Here is a 16,274-nt window from a genome sequence, read left to right as displayed (position 1 = left end):
CATTGGTAGCAGTTCTACTAACAACTCAACTATGTTTGTTTTCTCCTTGGCCATATTCCCATTTCTTGTGCTGCAGAACACGGTCTTGGTATGGCTTCCTGGTCTGCTTGTTCTTGATGGGACACAATTCAAATCGAGGCTTCGCGTTAGGTTTACTTAGTATCTTTTGCCAGGTTGTTACCTCTTCGAGCCAATATGGTCCCTTTATTATATTGGCTCACCACATCACACTGCCATCTTGAGGACAAAATCCTTCAGTACAATATCAAAGTTTTTGTTTTTCATCATACATTTTGTCCACAAGATGGTACTGCGACCTGAGTCTCTGGGGCAGTAGTGCATGTGCAGTTCACAGGATCCAGTTGCCGTTTGCCCTCTCCTACAGGTATCTTTGGAATGCCAAAAGTGTGTTTGCACGTTTCAGCTCTCCCCCCCCCACCTTATTCCTGTATTGACCTGGCTTCTGTCAAGTTAGGGGTTGAGGTGGGACAAGGTAAGGTGCCTCAGGAGAGGAGCAGAGAAGGGTGTTGATAAGGGGATTGTCTGCCTGACATCACAGGAGGAGCTGTGGCTCAGTGGTAGAGCATCAGCTTGGCATGCGGAAGGTCCCAGGTTCAATCCTCAGCATCTCCCATTAAAAGGAATAGGTAGTAGGTTATCTCTCAACCAGAAAACCTGGAACAGCTACTGTCAGTCAAAGTATACAATACTGATCTTAGCAGACCAAGGACCTGACACAGAAGAAAGTGGCTCAAGCGCCATCTGCACGTTAAGAGTCCTGTCAGGACCCTTATGCAATTGTTCTGGAGTGGTAGAGATCTCATTTTATTTTTTAATTTTATTTATGTCATTTATTGTCCGCTTATCTCACTGAGACTCGAGACGGATTACATAGTGTGAGAGTGATACAGTCAGAATCAAGAACATTTCCATAAACAATACCATAGGGTAAATAAACCCAAGTTTACAAAGACGTAACATTAGCAAGAGTCCAATACAGAGTTGAAGAAATGCTGAAACAGAATGTGATGTATTGGTGGATTTGTTGATATTACATGGTTTATAAGATAGTAGCAGAACATTGGTCATAATATCCAGATGAAATTTAGGTTCTGGTTAAGGGTGAGCTGAAGCTGCATGGACTCTAGGAGCTGTTGGGCTGGAAACATCACAGGACAGATTTCCCCAAGACAAGAAATACAGGACAAATGGTCTGCCTCTTGCTTAACTGTCCATGTAGGTTTGTGGGGTTTGCCAGCCAAATGAAATTAAGCCACAGGAATTGTGTTTTTTTTGCAGTTAAATGATGTTCGCAGGCAACTAGTTAATTGACCATAACTGCCATTTCAATTGAGCAGAGGAGGGCTGTAGCTTTAGCTTGGTGGAAGCTGAAGTGGGCTAATGACCAATTCATGTTACTTTGTACGAGACCATGAATAAGCACTAATTTTGCTGTCAGCATCGGGATGGTAGCATAATGTAATTTAAGAGATTAGAAAATAATTCAGTATAGCTGGAAAGCATTCAGTGGAGGAAGGAATTAACATAATGTTCTGCTACGTGAATTCCTCTTCATATTTAGCAGCCGTTTAAAAATTGTGTAGAAAACTGCTTGTAATGGTGTTGGAAGAGTCTAGGGTTATAGGAAAGGGTCAGTAGGATTGTATATTAGATAGAGCCATCAATTTTAAGGCTTATTCAAATTCTTTAAAAGTCTTTAATATCAATGGGCAGTAGCTCTGGGTGAGAAAAAGATAGCGCTATTTCCTGATGTACAGTGTTGCAGGGTAGAATTATTTTCTTGTGAAAATGTTCTGTACTCATATGTAAATAGTCTTTCTATAGTTTTCAGGGCTGATGGGCTGAAAATCAATCCTGTTAGATGGGTTTATTTATATATTGACTTTATTCCCCAGTGGGGACTCCTCCGTTTTATCCCCATAACAACCCTCTGAGGTAGGATAGGCTTGAGAATGTATGGCTGGCCCAAGGTCACCCAGCTTGCTTCCAGGGCAAAGTGGGGATTCGAACCTGGTTCTCTCAGATCTTAGTCCAGCACTCCAACAACCATTATGCCTGGGTTGGGTGTGGACAGCCCAGTTGTTGTACATGGTCTAGACTTGTACATGGGTTTTTTTGCCTCCTTTTGCTAACGTTATTTAATGCTTCAATTATTTCTTCAAATGTCAATCAGAATGTTTTTCCTGAAAATGTACTAATTTGAATTTTCTGGGAAAACCCATATCTCTGATGAGGCATAATTAACTTGTGGAACTCATTGCCACATGATGCAGTCATGAACAGTAGCTTAGATGGCTTTATTGAGGTATTGGTTAGATTTGTGACAGGTACATTCTTGTTAGCTCACCTGGCTTAATGGATCTTCCATGTTCAGAGGCAGCATGTCTTTGAATGTCAGTCACTGAGTGCAGCTGCAAGGAAGGCGTTGATCTCTAAGCTCCTTCTGTGGGCATTGTAGGGCACAAGGCTTACCCTGCAGGAAATGGTGCTTCACTAGAACAGGGGTGTAGAATTTCTGGAAATTTTGAAGCCATGGGGGGAAATGTGTTATTTTCTGGGAAAAAATGGAAATGTTTGGCAAAATAGACGCAGTACTTTCCACCTCAACTTATTTTACTGATTCAGCAACATAAAACACATAGTTTATAACTTTGCATATAAAATTGTAGTTTGTGACATGTTTATGGAATTTAAAAGTTTTCTCAAGTATACCCAATACTTGAGAAAGAGTTGCAAACCACTGCACCGTATGCTATTGTTGCACATATATCTTAATTTTTCCTACCTACAGATGGCTAAAATAAGAGTAAGAAGGTAGAAAACAAATTCAGTAGTAAATAAAAGTAACTGTATTGTTTGGATAGAAACACACACAGTTACAGTGTGTTGGACTACCAGCATTTTTGAATGTTGTTAAACTTCATAACACTAAAAATGTTAAACCCTTCAAAATATTATCATTAAACGTATTATATCATATTAATTGTTGCCTAAATTACTTATATTTAAGCAAAATATTCTTTAAAATGTTGTGTAGGTCTGTAGCACCCGTAGACATGATCTAATGCTGCAGACTGTCTTAAATAAAATTTTTCATACTCTGTTTTTTGAGTAAAACCGCAGGCTGGATCCAGACCAAACTGGCAAGTTCCACGGATTTCCGCTTTCTTGCTGTAGTCCCCCTGGTGATGCTCCTTAGCGTCTCCTATCTGCAGTCAGGAGCAGAATTTTGTGGAGATCAATTGGCTGCATTGAAAGTGGGGAGGCAGGAAAGTTCCATTCATTTGGAAAAATTAGTCTGGATCCAACCCCTTTCATTTAACTCATTGCAAAAGAGGGGGAGGTCACAAGAAGGGTTTTTTTTTTTCAGTATTCTCCAAAATTTACCATTTGGGGGGAAATCCTTGGGGTAAAAAATCCAGCCATCCTACGTCTCCATTTTTTATCCAGCCGTTACGTCTCTAGGCTAGAAGGACCGTTATTATCCTACCGGACACCTCTGTTCTTCCCTTCAAGGAAGCCGTAAATAAAGCAGAATTGGTGATAAAGGAGAGATTGTTCTGAAGTTTTTTCTTTGATGTGTTAGAATTGTAAAAATTATGCTGTCTAAAAACTTGTAACGATTGGTGCCTTGGCTACTGTGGCCTCTTCTTAACTCAGTTCTGTACAGTGTTGGGGATAGAAGAGGAGCTTTGTAGCTTCATGAATAGCCAGAAGCCAAATTGTAACACCCCTCCCCCAAACCATAGAACTTTTTGGTGTACTTCACAATATGGGGCTCTGTGGTTTCTCCTTATTTCTCTCTATAATAATATGGAGAAACTGTTGACTGATTTGTTACCTAGCTCTGTCCTATCCAACATTTCAGTTCCTAAAATGGACAATTATTCTGATGCTCAAGGACGGTTGTGCAGTCATGGTTTTGGAAACTGTTAGGATGGCAATATGTTCTACATGCCTCTTTCCAATTAATTGTATATTAGAGATGTAAATGTGAACCTGTTCATCCCATTGCTTATTAAGCATCCTGCAGGTTTGTGTCTCGATTGGGGAATATGTGTAGAATTAGTATGCTGCGATTACTCGCAATGCACTGGCCACATCTGGTGCTTTTTTTTTCAAATCTCCCAGCTGCTGAGTTTTTATTTGTTGGTAGATTATGTTTATCTGAAATCTTGGCAGATGTGTCTTGTGAATGAGATGTAATTCAAGCCCCCTGGTGTTTGTTGTTACCAGGTTGTTGGACTGAAGAACGTAATTGGAATCCAGCTTGTATAATAAAAGCTTTGTTTTCCCCACCTTTAAAGAAACCCTGAATGCTTGTATTGGCTGTTCCTTCCTATATTGCAGAAGCATGCATGGAAAAAACAATAGCCTTATTGGAAGATTGACATTAAAGTACTTGATGTTTTTTGCTTGATTTTTTTTTTTAGTAGAGAAAATGATCCCCCCCCTGCCCTTAGTAATGTATTTCATTTAGTCTCTTATTGGCTACGTACTTCCTGTTTCTGTCTTGGTTAGAGATTGGGTGATTATGCAGGTTGGAGGAGAATATTTTGCCTTTGCAGGCAAATCTGTGTGTGTGTTGGGGGTGGGGTGGGGGTCATAAGCAAGGCTTTTTTCTGGGAAAAGAGGTGGTGGAACTCAGTGGGTTGCCCTTGGAGAAAAGGGTCACATGGCTGGTGGCCCCACCCCCTGATCTCCAGACAGAGGGGAGTTTAGATTGCCCTCCGCGCTGCTCAGTGGCGCGGAGGGCAATCTAAACTTCCCTCTGTCTGGAGATCAGGGGGCGGGGCCACCAGCCATGTGACCATTTTCAAGAGGTTCCAGAACTCTGTTCCACCGCATTCCAGCTGAAAAAAAAGCCCTGGTCATAAGACTGTTCACCTTCCGGAAATTTAAAGGCCTGTAACAATCACATATGTGGCGTCTTTTTAGCTCCATTCAACCTTCTGTGATTCAATGAGAGCTTTCCTGTCAGCCCTCAATTGTTTATTATTATCATTAATTGGTCTAATGCTGATAAACAGTTCTTGCTTCCTGCATACAGTTCACACTCTAAAGAGTATTTCTTTACATGGAGCATGGAGTTGCCCTCTGTTTGGTGGGCAGAGCCCCTGGAAGAAGTGGAGATTGTCCATATCTGATAAATTAGCACGAACAGTTAAAAGAACAGATCCAGAGGAGTTAGCCGTGTTAGTCTGTACTCGCAAAATAGTCAAGAGTCCAGTAGCACCTTTATGACTAACTAAATTTATTGTAGCATAAGCTTCCGAGAGCCACAGCTGTCTTCGTCAGATGCAACTACAGACGAAGAGAGCTGTGATTCTTGAAAGCTTCTGCTACAGTAAAGTTGCTTAGTCTTAAAGATGCTACTGGACTCTTTACTATAGTTAAAGGCACTGTGCACCCTAGAGGATCATATCTCTTGCTCACTGTTCTAAGGCATGATACACCCTTGCTCAGAAGCAAATCCTTTCGATTTCCTTGAGACTGAGAGCCATTCTCAAGAGTGACAGTCAGCCAGTACAGACTTCTGGTAAAGAAGAAGTCAAAGTGCTTCCTCTGGTCTTCTGGTTCAAACCACCTCCCCCCCCCCCAGTCAATACAGGTAAGAAATGCAGCTTCCTTTTGCTCCTGGTCATTCTGTATATTGCATAGAATAGGGCGGGGCATGGACTATCTCACCGCAGCTGGTGTTTGTCTGGTAGCTTACCCACACAGAAGAGAGCCAGTGTGGTGTTAGAGGTTAGTGTGCTCTAGAATCAGGGGAGATTGGGTTCAGATCCCAGCTCTGTAGCCTAACCTACCTCACAGGGTTGTTCTGAGGATAAAATTGAAGGGGAATCATGAATGCTGGCCCAAGCTGCAAGGAAGGAGAATGATGGAATCAAAATGGGAAAATTAAATAATAAAACTTTCCGTATGTAATGAACTTAAAAGAGCTCCTCTAAGCCTTTCTCCTTGATGTGCTAATCTGTGCCAAAGTTTATTTACATCGTTTAGTTTAACACCTTTATTACTGTTTAGAGGTCTATTTAATTTATTTTTTTAGTACAGTTTATCCTGCCTTTTTTCCACGGAACTCAGGATGGTGTTTATTGGTGTTTATTCTCCATTTTACCCTCACAACAACCTTGTGAGGTAGGTTAGGTTGAGAGTTATTGGCCCTGGGTCACCCACAAGTATCATGGCAAAGTGGGGATTTAAATCTGGGTCTCTCATATCCTAGTCCAGTATTTTAACCACTACACCAAGCCAGTTTTCAGTTCTTCAGAGCCCAAAATTCTCTGGTCTCATTCCTTTAATGTATAGCATGCTTCTGGGTCACAATAGCTTGGGTTTCATCTTGATCCTGTGCCTATCATGTAAGTGCCTAGTTTCTGTTTCCTTGCAAGAGCAGTAAACCAATTAATGAGTGCTTAGGGGTTTGTAATGCAAGTGGTTATAAGTGTTAGTAAGCAGCTGCTTCAGCATTCACTATGCTAAATTGCTGCTGTTTGCAGGAGGAGAAACTGAAATCTCCTAGGAATAAGCTAATTGTCTGAGTGCTGTTCAAACAGTGCTCTCTGCTGGCCTTGCTGGAGGGATTTAAAAAAAATTACTCCTGCACGAATGTACTGTGAACACAGTTCTCCTTGTTGACACTTCGAGCGTATTAATGAACATGGGCGCACATATGCTAGGGTGGTTTTTAAAAAAATCCTGAGACTATTATTTTCAAGCTGATAGTAGCAGATGCCACATCCACACCCACCCCATTTAGGACGAGTTTTCTTTTTTCTTGGAACTTCAAGAACTGTTGACGTTTTCCCATCCTAGAACCTTAGACGGCCTTGCTCCTCTTCTACTCCGTTGAATATTCCACGATGTTCAACTGCACCTTCTAATTCAGAACAGAAACTCCTTTGTTGTCCCCTGAAAAATCAAGACTCTGAAAACTGATACAAGTATTTAAAGACAAGGGAGAGAATTTTTCTTTGCCGTTAAAAGAAGAAATGCTGCAGTTTCTTTGGGCATCTTTCTCAGGATGGCCTGGTGCAGATATGCTTCACTGGGGCCAGCTGTGCCTATCGTTTGTTGCCTTAACCCTGAGTTTGTTCTGTCCTCAGTTCAGTTTTAAGTCAATGGTTTGGGCCTTGTGAATCCATTCCACTATTGGAGGCACTTTCTGCTTGTAGAAAGCTCTAACCCTGCTATGATTTTTATGGATGTTGCTACAAATTGGTATATTTATTTATTTAAAACGTTTCTACGCTGCCTTTCCACCCAAGTCAAGGGTTCCCAAGGAGAAGAAAATTTCAAACGTTAGACTGTTTAAAACAATAGACTGTTTCAGATGTTAGACAAGTACTTATAATACCAATATATAGAAAACAAGCGAGGGGCCTGCAAGGACTTTTTGGGGGGGGATTTAGTTTTCACCTCCCCCACCATTTCTTCTTTCCCTGAAAGTTCCCATAAACACCTTTTTACTGGTTCCTTCCCTCCTTCGCACGCACCAGTCAGTCTCTCCTTTTCTGCCCACCCTCAGGTCTTCAGCTTTCCTTCTTCCCTCCCCCTGGCAGCATCGTCCTGGGATAGCTCTGTCCAAGTTGCACAGTGCCAGCCAACCGGGACCAGTTGCACAGTGGGAAATCTTCAAGGAGGGAGTACCTCATTTCCCCCTGTGTCCCCTCACACTCTTTCCTCTTTCCTGGCAACCCCAATATCCTCATCTGTCCCTCCTCTCCTCCCCCCCGCAACCAACCTACCTTTAATATGCCTCTGATTTTCACTTATGTTTATTAATTATTTACTTCATTTATACACATTTCTGCACAGCGGGGACCCCAAGAAGCTTACATAATTCTCTCCTTTTTATGCAATCCTGGGAGATAGGTAGGCCCAATGTCACCTTGTGAGATTTTATGGTAGAGTGGGGATTCAAACCTGGGTCTCCCTGATCCTGGTCTGAAACTCTTAACCAGTATATGACACTGTCTTTTGTGGAGTGGCTGCTGTTGCAGTAGCTAACAGCTGGACCTGAGTGACTCATGCAAGTTATGTGATAGCAAGCAGCCTGGTGGTTGCTGCCAGGCCCAGCCCCAATGAGTTTGCCCTCAAAGGCCAAAACAGCCCTGGTGGCCTCCCCCCAGGTCTTTTTAGTTACAGCATCCAAGGACGGCAATACCCTTTGGTTGCCTAGCAACAGCCGCTTAGGGCATTTGTTTCTTGAAGCTACAGGTGCTTCTTCTATTATTATTATTTAGCCCACAAAGTATTTTTTTAAGATTTCATTTTTTTCTGCAAACCTGAGGATCTGTTCAGGTTCCTGGAAAGATCTGTCTTGTCTGTTCAAGTTGTCAATTTCCAGATTTAAGTATCCCAAGTAGGGCCTTTGAAGATAACTGGAATGGATTGTAGCTTTTGAACAGTATTCAAGGGCAGCCCCCCTCGTAGAGCTCATTGCAGTAATCTAGTCTAGATATCACCAGGGCATCTAAATACTTACATTTAGAATGAACGAAATAATAATGGAATTAAAAAAATTCTAATCACTCCACACTGTTTTACCATCGATTTTGGCTATAGGTACAGTGCTTGTATGCCATGGCTTACGAAACACCTTCAAATAGATACTGATTTGTATAGGTATTTAGTTGCCATGTGTAATCATGGTGTAGCATTTTCTGCACAGGGCCTTGTGTGTGTGTCTGTTGCCGTCACTTGGGTGACAGTAACGTTAAGCATTACATTTAAATGTCAGCTTGCTTTGATGAGGCCTCTTTACATGCAATGGCTAATTGTAATGGGGATGGTTATCTTACACAACTAATTGTAATGGGGATGGTTATCTTACACAACTTCTGAAGAGCACATCATAATATTTAAAGTTTTAGGCATAACCCTGGTTTCCTTCTAATCTGATAATTAAAATTCTGTTCACTTCTTTACTTGCATTTTCTATACACTCTTATCATTCAGGGTGTAGTCAGATAGAAAATGTAACTGTGTATGAGTTGGAAATTAGAGGTTTCACTTGTTTTGACTTCTAGGGTGTGTGTAACTAAGTGGTCATATTGTTGTGGTGTTTATCTAGTTTTCCAATGAAGTAGCCCAGTCTTTCCACATGCTGTACTATGCAAGCAAAATATAAAACAGCCGATGTAGATCATGTAAGATGATAATATCTTCCCAGTTACAGATGAAGTAACACTTTGCTTTAAAGGCACAAGTATAGTCTGATGTTTAGAATGGTAACATTTTGCATGTTAGGCAAAGTGTCTAACTTGACAGTGAATACTTTCATACTACATTTTTTAAAAAATATATTGAACCCTACAGTTTCATATATATTCAGGCATACTAGTATTAACACTGTCATCCTTTGAATGGGTGGCACTGGCAGGGGTGAGGAATCATAATGAAATTCCCATGTAATTTCTCATATCCAGAGGCAGTGTAAAGTAGTGGTTAGGGTTTCTGTCAGAATCGGGGAGAATTGTGTTCAAATCCCCACACTGGTGACTCACCAATTACTTTCTCTGCCTAACCTCCCTTACTGGGTTGATGTGAGGATAAACTGAGGAAGAGAAAACCGTATGTGCCTTTATGGGCTCCTTTGGGGAGGGGAGCTGGTTAAAATGCCCTCGATTGTATGGATCCGGGGTTTCAGGAGGGCGGTGAGGTTAGAATCGAGTGGCAACCATGTCCCCTTGGCAATTTAAAATGGATGTTCCCCTTGTACTCAATGTTGGGCTTAATTAGCCTAATGAATTAATTACATCTGGAATGAATTGTTTCCGATTTAATTTTTGTTTTTTGATGGTTAGCAAATGCTACCAATGGGTTGCAAACATTATAACTCTCGATGTGTGGCTTCCAGAGTTTTCCAGAGAATGTCGGGTCACGGTGTATTGGAAGGATTACAAGAGGCTCATCAAGGACGAGATGAATACAAGCTTCTGCCCACGGTTACTAGGGTTGCCAGGGGTCAGAACGGGGGCCAGGGGGCAGCGAGAGTTCATGCACTCCCCTTCTCCCCCATCACGCCAAAAAACGATGTCTTTTTCCAGTGCAACGGAGGAGCTGAGAGGCATGTTGAGGCCCTGTTCAGTAAAAATCGACATCTTGGAGGCAGTTTTTACTGGACTGGGCTTCAGCACGCTCCATGGCCCCGTTGTCACTGGCGCAACAGGGGAGCATGGGTGTGCATGTGCACTCTTCTTTCCCCCTCCCCATGCCTCCCCCCCTGCCTGCCAGTGAGCAGGGTCGGGGACAGATGAGAGTTCCCTCGCCCTGGACAAGGGAGATGACAAACCTAACCATTACCTATTCTTTGTTCTGCAGTGCACAGCCACTGAGGTGCATTGGATGTATCCCCAGTATTCAAGAGAAGTTTGAATAGAACTGACTGGCCTTCCGCATGAATTGAGTGTGTGATCTAGAAGAGGCCCAGAATCTTATGCAACTTAAAGGGCTTGCATATCAGATGCTTAGGAATTCCTTGCTAGAAGAAAGGAACCTAGAGGGGGAGAAGGCTTCAAAACTACTGCTGTAGGTTACTGAAGAGGCTGTCTGGCCTAGGGCAGAGAGACTGATACAGTATTTCCACCATATTTAGCCTGCCTTTAATGCAAGTGGCTGTCAAACTTGTTTGGGTTGCTCTGTCTAGTCTTGCTGACCTACTGTTTTGTGCTGGGTGCCTTGTTGAACAGGAAGAGTTGCCCGACAAAAGAGTCTATAACAAGAACTAATCCAAAATAGGGGTGCCATGCAATGCTCCGTGTTTGTTGTACAGGGCTTTCTTTTGCATGTATATTTCATTGCATTGCATTGCATATGTGTGTATATTGCATTGTGTATGGAATGAGAACCCCCTGTAAAGTAAACCACTGTAAACCCAATATTGCAGATGTGGGGTTGAGGGAGCAGAACTCGCTTAAACAATTTGTGGTGCAATCCTGTGCAGAGTTAATCTAGCCTAAGCCTGTTGAAAGGAATGGGCTTAAATTGGAGTAACCCTACATAGGATTGCAGTGCCAGTGAAGTCATGGCACAGTGCTGTCCACAAGAATGCTACCTTCTTGCATTTTGACTCTGCTGTTCCTCCAAGGCAGGCATACCTGGTTCCCTTCTGTCCTCAAAACAACTTACTTGTGAGGGTGCTTAGGTTAACCCAGAATCACTCAGGGCTTTGACAGAATGGGGTTCTGAACCAGATCCTCCTGTTCGTAGTCTGATGTCACATACCATGCTGGCTCTTTACAGCATCCCTGTTCTAAGCTGGCTTTCAATAACCAAAATGGCTTAGTGGTGAAAAAGTAGCAGAGTCCTTACAGGATCTTTAAAAGTGAAGTTTCCATCGCTAATACCATTACTACGTTGGAGGTGGAAAATTAATAGGTGCACCTTTTCTATCCAGGGAAAACTGTACTTGTTGAATTCTGATATTTATTTACTTATTTCATAATCCTCTTTTCTTTTTCTTTTTCTTGCTGAGACTCAGAAATTGTGATCCGAGATTCAAAAATGGTGATCTACAAGTATATGAACAGAAGTAACTGTTGTACTCCCTAAAGACTTTGCTGAATAATGTTTATCATACGGCCCATCTAACTCTGTTTTTTTTTCTCTACTCCATGCAAAATAGATTAAGGATTTATTTTCAGTCTTGAAAGCTTTGCAAGCTTAGGAGGATGTCTTGCTTCTTTTGTAGGCATCAGATCCGTGGGTTTATTTACTGCCGTGAGGTTATTTACTGTCCTTTGCTGACAACGCTAGCTTCTGTAAAATTGGTGGGCTGGCATATTTCTAAAAAGCAAGAATATTGGTGCAAGCAGCTGCTGGTTAGGCATTTCGTTGAGGACTGGTAAAAGTGGAGGTCCCTTAGGGCTGGTTCACCCAAGCAGGGAAATGAGGTAGTGAAAATGCTGAAGTGGTACTACTGATCGTGCCATTTCAGACTTGCCTCACTTTTGGAAGGTTTCTTGTGCTAAAATTAAAAAAAAAAACTTCTAATTTTTATTTATTAATTCATTCAACTTATATACCACCTCTCCACTATGTCTGGTGCTTGAGGCAGTTTACAACTTGCATATAAAATAATTTTTGTGTGCGGCCCTGCAAAGCAATGCTCAAAGCTGATATCCACCAGCTTCGCTCTGCCACCTCAGGGCTCTGCCTTCTGACTCTCTTCTGTGTGTGAAATGGGCCTTAGACCCAGAGTCTGGGACAAATCCTGAACCAGCACACTTTGAAGTTGTGTGCCTCACATGCCTCAGATTTGTGAAACAACCAGCGCGTGGGTTCCTCTCCACTTTCAAATCTGCTTTTGTTGGGTGCTCAAGTATGACTACAGGCACGGCTGAAGTTGGAGAGGCAGCAGATATTTGGAGGAAATGGGCTTGGTAGGCAGGCAGGCAGGCAGGCAAGTAGCAGGTAGGGAGTAGTCAAATAAAATAAGGTCCAATGGCACCTTAAAGACTAACAGCGTTCGTTTCAATGTGAGCTTTTGAGAGGCAGTCATCAAACTGTCGAGGTGCTGAGCAAAAGCCTAGCAGCAGGTTAAGATAAGGGAGCACAGCAGATCTTGAGGCTTGATTGCAAGCAAGTGCATCCTAACCTGTCATGTTCAGGCTTTGTTGTGGCACAGGAAGCAGGGAATTGGCAGCTGCCTTGCAGTGTTCCTGGCTGCCCCATAATGCTTTGCAGCTACAAGTTCATTTGGTGGCAAACGTGTGCTTGTGCAAGACTCCGGGTGTTAGGGTTCGCTCATAGCAGTTAAGTCACCTTGTGCAAACAAGAGTAATCATCACCTTGTGTGGGTCACTCCCAGGTTTAATGGAGGACACGGAAGTCCACCCAGCTGGAGATTCCTGTCTTGCCTTCCTTTTTCCACTCCTGCCAGCATGTTTCTGTTGTGTAATCAGTTAAGGGAACCTATTACGTTATTGTGTAATGGGGCAAGGAGAGACTTGGCATTGAAGAAGAGTTGTCTTGGCACATCTCCCCCTCTTTCAGTCAGTTGTGTAAATGTGAAGTGAAACTAGAAGCATTGGTTCCAGCAAAGGTGCCAGCATTGGGCCATCGGCAGAAATGCTGCAGATCCCAGCGAGGTTGGCATTTTTGTTCGTTCATTCATGTATTTATTTACTTAGGCGCTTTCAACCTCCTTTTTTCTATTCAACACAGCTTACAGTGTAAAGACAAAACCTCACAAACAGAAAACTATGGGATTGACTCCCTGAGTTGCTCGAGATGGCAAACCTAGTTATTTCCTGCCCATTTCGTCCTCACAAGAACACTGGGAGATATGTTAGGCTAACAAGGAAGTGAGTGACCCAAGGTGGTCATCCTGTCAGCTTCATGATTGAGTGTGGGGTTGAACATGATTCTCCCTAAACCAGTACTCGACACTGGCTTTGCTTCATCTTTTTCCTTTTGGTTTGAGTCTCCTTCCGATCTGTTTACCCAATCCATGAATTATGAAGAATGGCCATGCCTCAGCTAATGAGATCGGAGCAAGATAATTTTGTTTTATAATCCATTTTTCTTTGTAAGTGTGAAATCAAAGTGTGTGTTTTTCAACAGTTGTGCTGCCAAAAGTGACGTGATTGGGAGGGGAAAGTATGTGCTTCGTACCACCCAGATCGTATTACATGTTAAGTGCCGTTTGTGTGTGTGTGTGTGTGTGTGTGTGTGTGTGTGTGTTTAAACATAGCAGAGTGGAGGAAGGTGGCAATCTTTGCAAAACATTAAAAGTAGGGAAACGTATATCAAAGGGGGCTGGGAATAGGAGAAAAATATGTAAAACGGAGATTCACAGCAAGTTATAGTTTGTTGCTTCAGAATAATTAAACCTTGTTCAAGCTAGTACCTTTAAACAGTTGTGACTGGACAAGACCACTATCAGAAGAGAGAGGTAAATCTGGCAAAGTAAATAGCTGGGGTGGCCATGGGAAGAGATTTTACTGTTAGAAAGCTTGAAATGAATCTCCTCAGCCCCCAACTAAGAAACAGTTTCTTGATTGATACATGAAGGCTAGCTTCCTGAAACCTCAGCTCCCCCTTACAGTTTCAAAGCTTAAAAGCTTATTACAACCAAAACCGTTTATCCCTAACCCTGATGTAAACACAGTCCAAACAATGCAAACCTTAACTTTGGCTCCAAGCATAACAGGTTGATGATTAACCGTTTAGGAATGTTTTCAGTTGTTGGTTCACTATAGTCTAACCGTGCCCTTGGCTCTGTACCACTTGCTGTCTCTACAGAGTTGACAGTCAGATTCAGCTAGTTAGAGTAAATAAAGCCTGCTTGGAATTAATGAACTGCAAGCTGAAGGAGAGACTTGGTTCTTGGAAGGACTCCTGAATTCCTTTACTTAGGTCACCCCTCTAGGTCTATAATAGATTACTGTAACCTTCCCTTTGCTGGCTGTTTCGGTAGCCATGCTCTGCCCTCTTGCTTCGGCTTGGCTAGTGACGTGTTCCAGATTTTGTCGCTTTACTCTTATGCTTCTCTTTCAGACTTTTTCACTAGGTCTCAAAGTGGCTATTTTTCTCTTTTTATCTATAAATATAAGGAAGAAATTAGTACCTGTTAATCCTGTACGAATTTTACCTAAATTATAATCCCGTGCCATTTCATGGTTTTTGTATTTATTATCTCTTTACTGTCTTAGCTTTTGGGGAAGGCAATGGCAAACCACGAAGGCCGAGAAAACGTGATGCAACGTCCCCCCGTGGGTCAGCAATGACTCAGTGCTTGCACAGGGGTCTACCTTTACTTTTATTTTAGTTTTAAACTAGTTTTATTCTCTTATGTAAATATGTTTTAACCTGTTTTTTGCTGGTATATATGCGGAGATGTTATGGCCTATGACTACAACAATAAACCTATCAAATCCACTCGATCTCTCTCACTCTGAATCAGCTTCAAACTTCTGATCCTTGGCCACAATCCACAGAAAGTGTTTATACATGAATGTAAGAGAATTGAATGTGAAGTCAGAGTTTTCTTTGTAGCTAGTCCCACAGTCAAGCTAGAAAGCTGCTGGTGAGTGTTAATGGAAGCTTGCTTTGCTAAGCTGAGGGAGAAAGCTGTGCATGTGTCCTTCCCTTGCACGGGGAAAGAAATTCTGTGGAAAAATTTCTGCCCCCAAATCTTCTGTTTATGTCCCTTCCCCCAGGAGTTTTGTTTTGATTTAGAGGCTTGTGGTGAAACAGAGAATAAATATTTTAAATTAAAAATGAGTATGTTTCAGGAGAAGGGCTTCCAGTTCCATATTAAGGCCCATATGCATGGATAACCCCCGAATCAATCCTTCACATCACCAGTTAAAAGTTCTATTCTATTCTATTCTATTCTATTCTATTCTATTCTATTCTATTCTATTCTATTCTATTCTATTCTATTCTATTCTTAGCCCTCCCTCCCCGCGAATGGGCTCAGGGTGGGTTACATCCAAGCACAAGTATATTTAAAACCACAATAAAATCATGACAATCATAAATACAATTTAAATTTACAGTTTACAATTTCCAAAATGGCGATTCGTATCATCCACCCCTGCTGATAGTGCACAGGGTCTCGAGTTTCAGGGCTTGTTTGGAAAGGCCTCTTCTTGATACCTTGGAGAATCTGTTGATCAGAGAAAATGGTGCAAAGACCCAGGCATAAGAACATAAGAGAAGCCATCAGGCCAGTGGCCCATCCAGTCCAACACTCTGTATCACACAGTGGCCAAAAAACCAGGTGTCATCAGGAGGTCTGCCAGTGGGGAAGGGACACTAGAAGGCCTCCCAGTGATTACCCCCCCCCCCAAACACCAAAAATACAGAGCATCACTGCCCTAGACAGAGAGTTCCATCTATACCTCGTGGCATACGAACAGGCTGTTGTGATTGCATTAATAATTGGTACTAGGGGAAAAATGCAGGTTCATACAGCTTCATACTTTTATTTTTTGCTGGAAAATTTTTGAAGGGGCCAGGTATGGTTTCAAACAGGTCATAGTTGTTGGGAGTTGTGCTTTGTGATAACAAATGGTTCTTTTTTGTGTGCAGGACCCAAACTACTGGATACAGGTACATCGGCTAGAACATGGTGATGGGGGAATCCTCGATCGTGATGATATTCTCTGTGATGTCGCTGATGATAAAGACAGAGTGAGTACAGAAACTTATTGAACTTGGATCCTTTCACTGTCAATGTTTCTGGTGTAAAAGGAATGATATGACTGTTGGGAAAAACTGGAACAAATAATTGG

General features: G+C 42.2%; 1 protein-coding gene across 1 annotated transcript in view; it reads left to right on the top strand.

The window, feature by feature from the left end:
• Positions 1-16,274, top strand: part of PARD3 (par-3 family cell polarity regulator) — a 706,595-nt gene that overhangs the window by 80,312 nt on the left and 610,009 nt on the right. Inside the window, exon 2 of the mRNA XM_054991157.1 lies at positions 16,072-16,173. Within this exon, the coding sequence (XP_054847132.1) occupies positions 16,072-16,173 (102 nt within the window). The remainder of the gene's footprint in view (positions 1-16,071; positions 16,174-16,274) is intronic.

Source organism: Eublepharis macularius, chromosome 11, assembly GCF_028583425.1.
Source record: "Eublepharis macularius isolate TG4126 chromosome 11, MPM_Emac_v1.0, whole genome shotgun sequence".
Lineage (NCBI taxonomy): Eukaryota > Metazoa > Chordata > Lepidosauria > Squamata > Eublepharidae > Eublepharis > Eublepharis macularius.
This window is presented reverse-complemented; position numbering and strand designations above follow the sequence as displayed.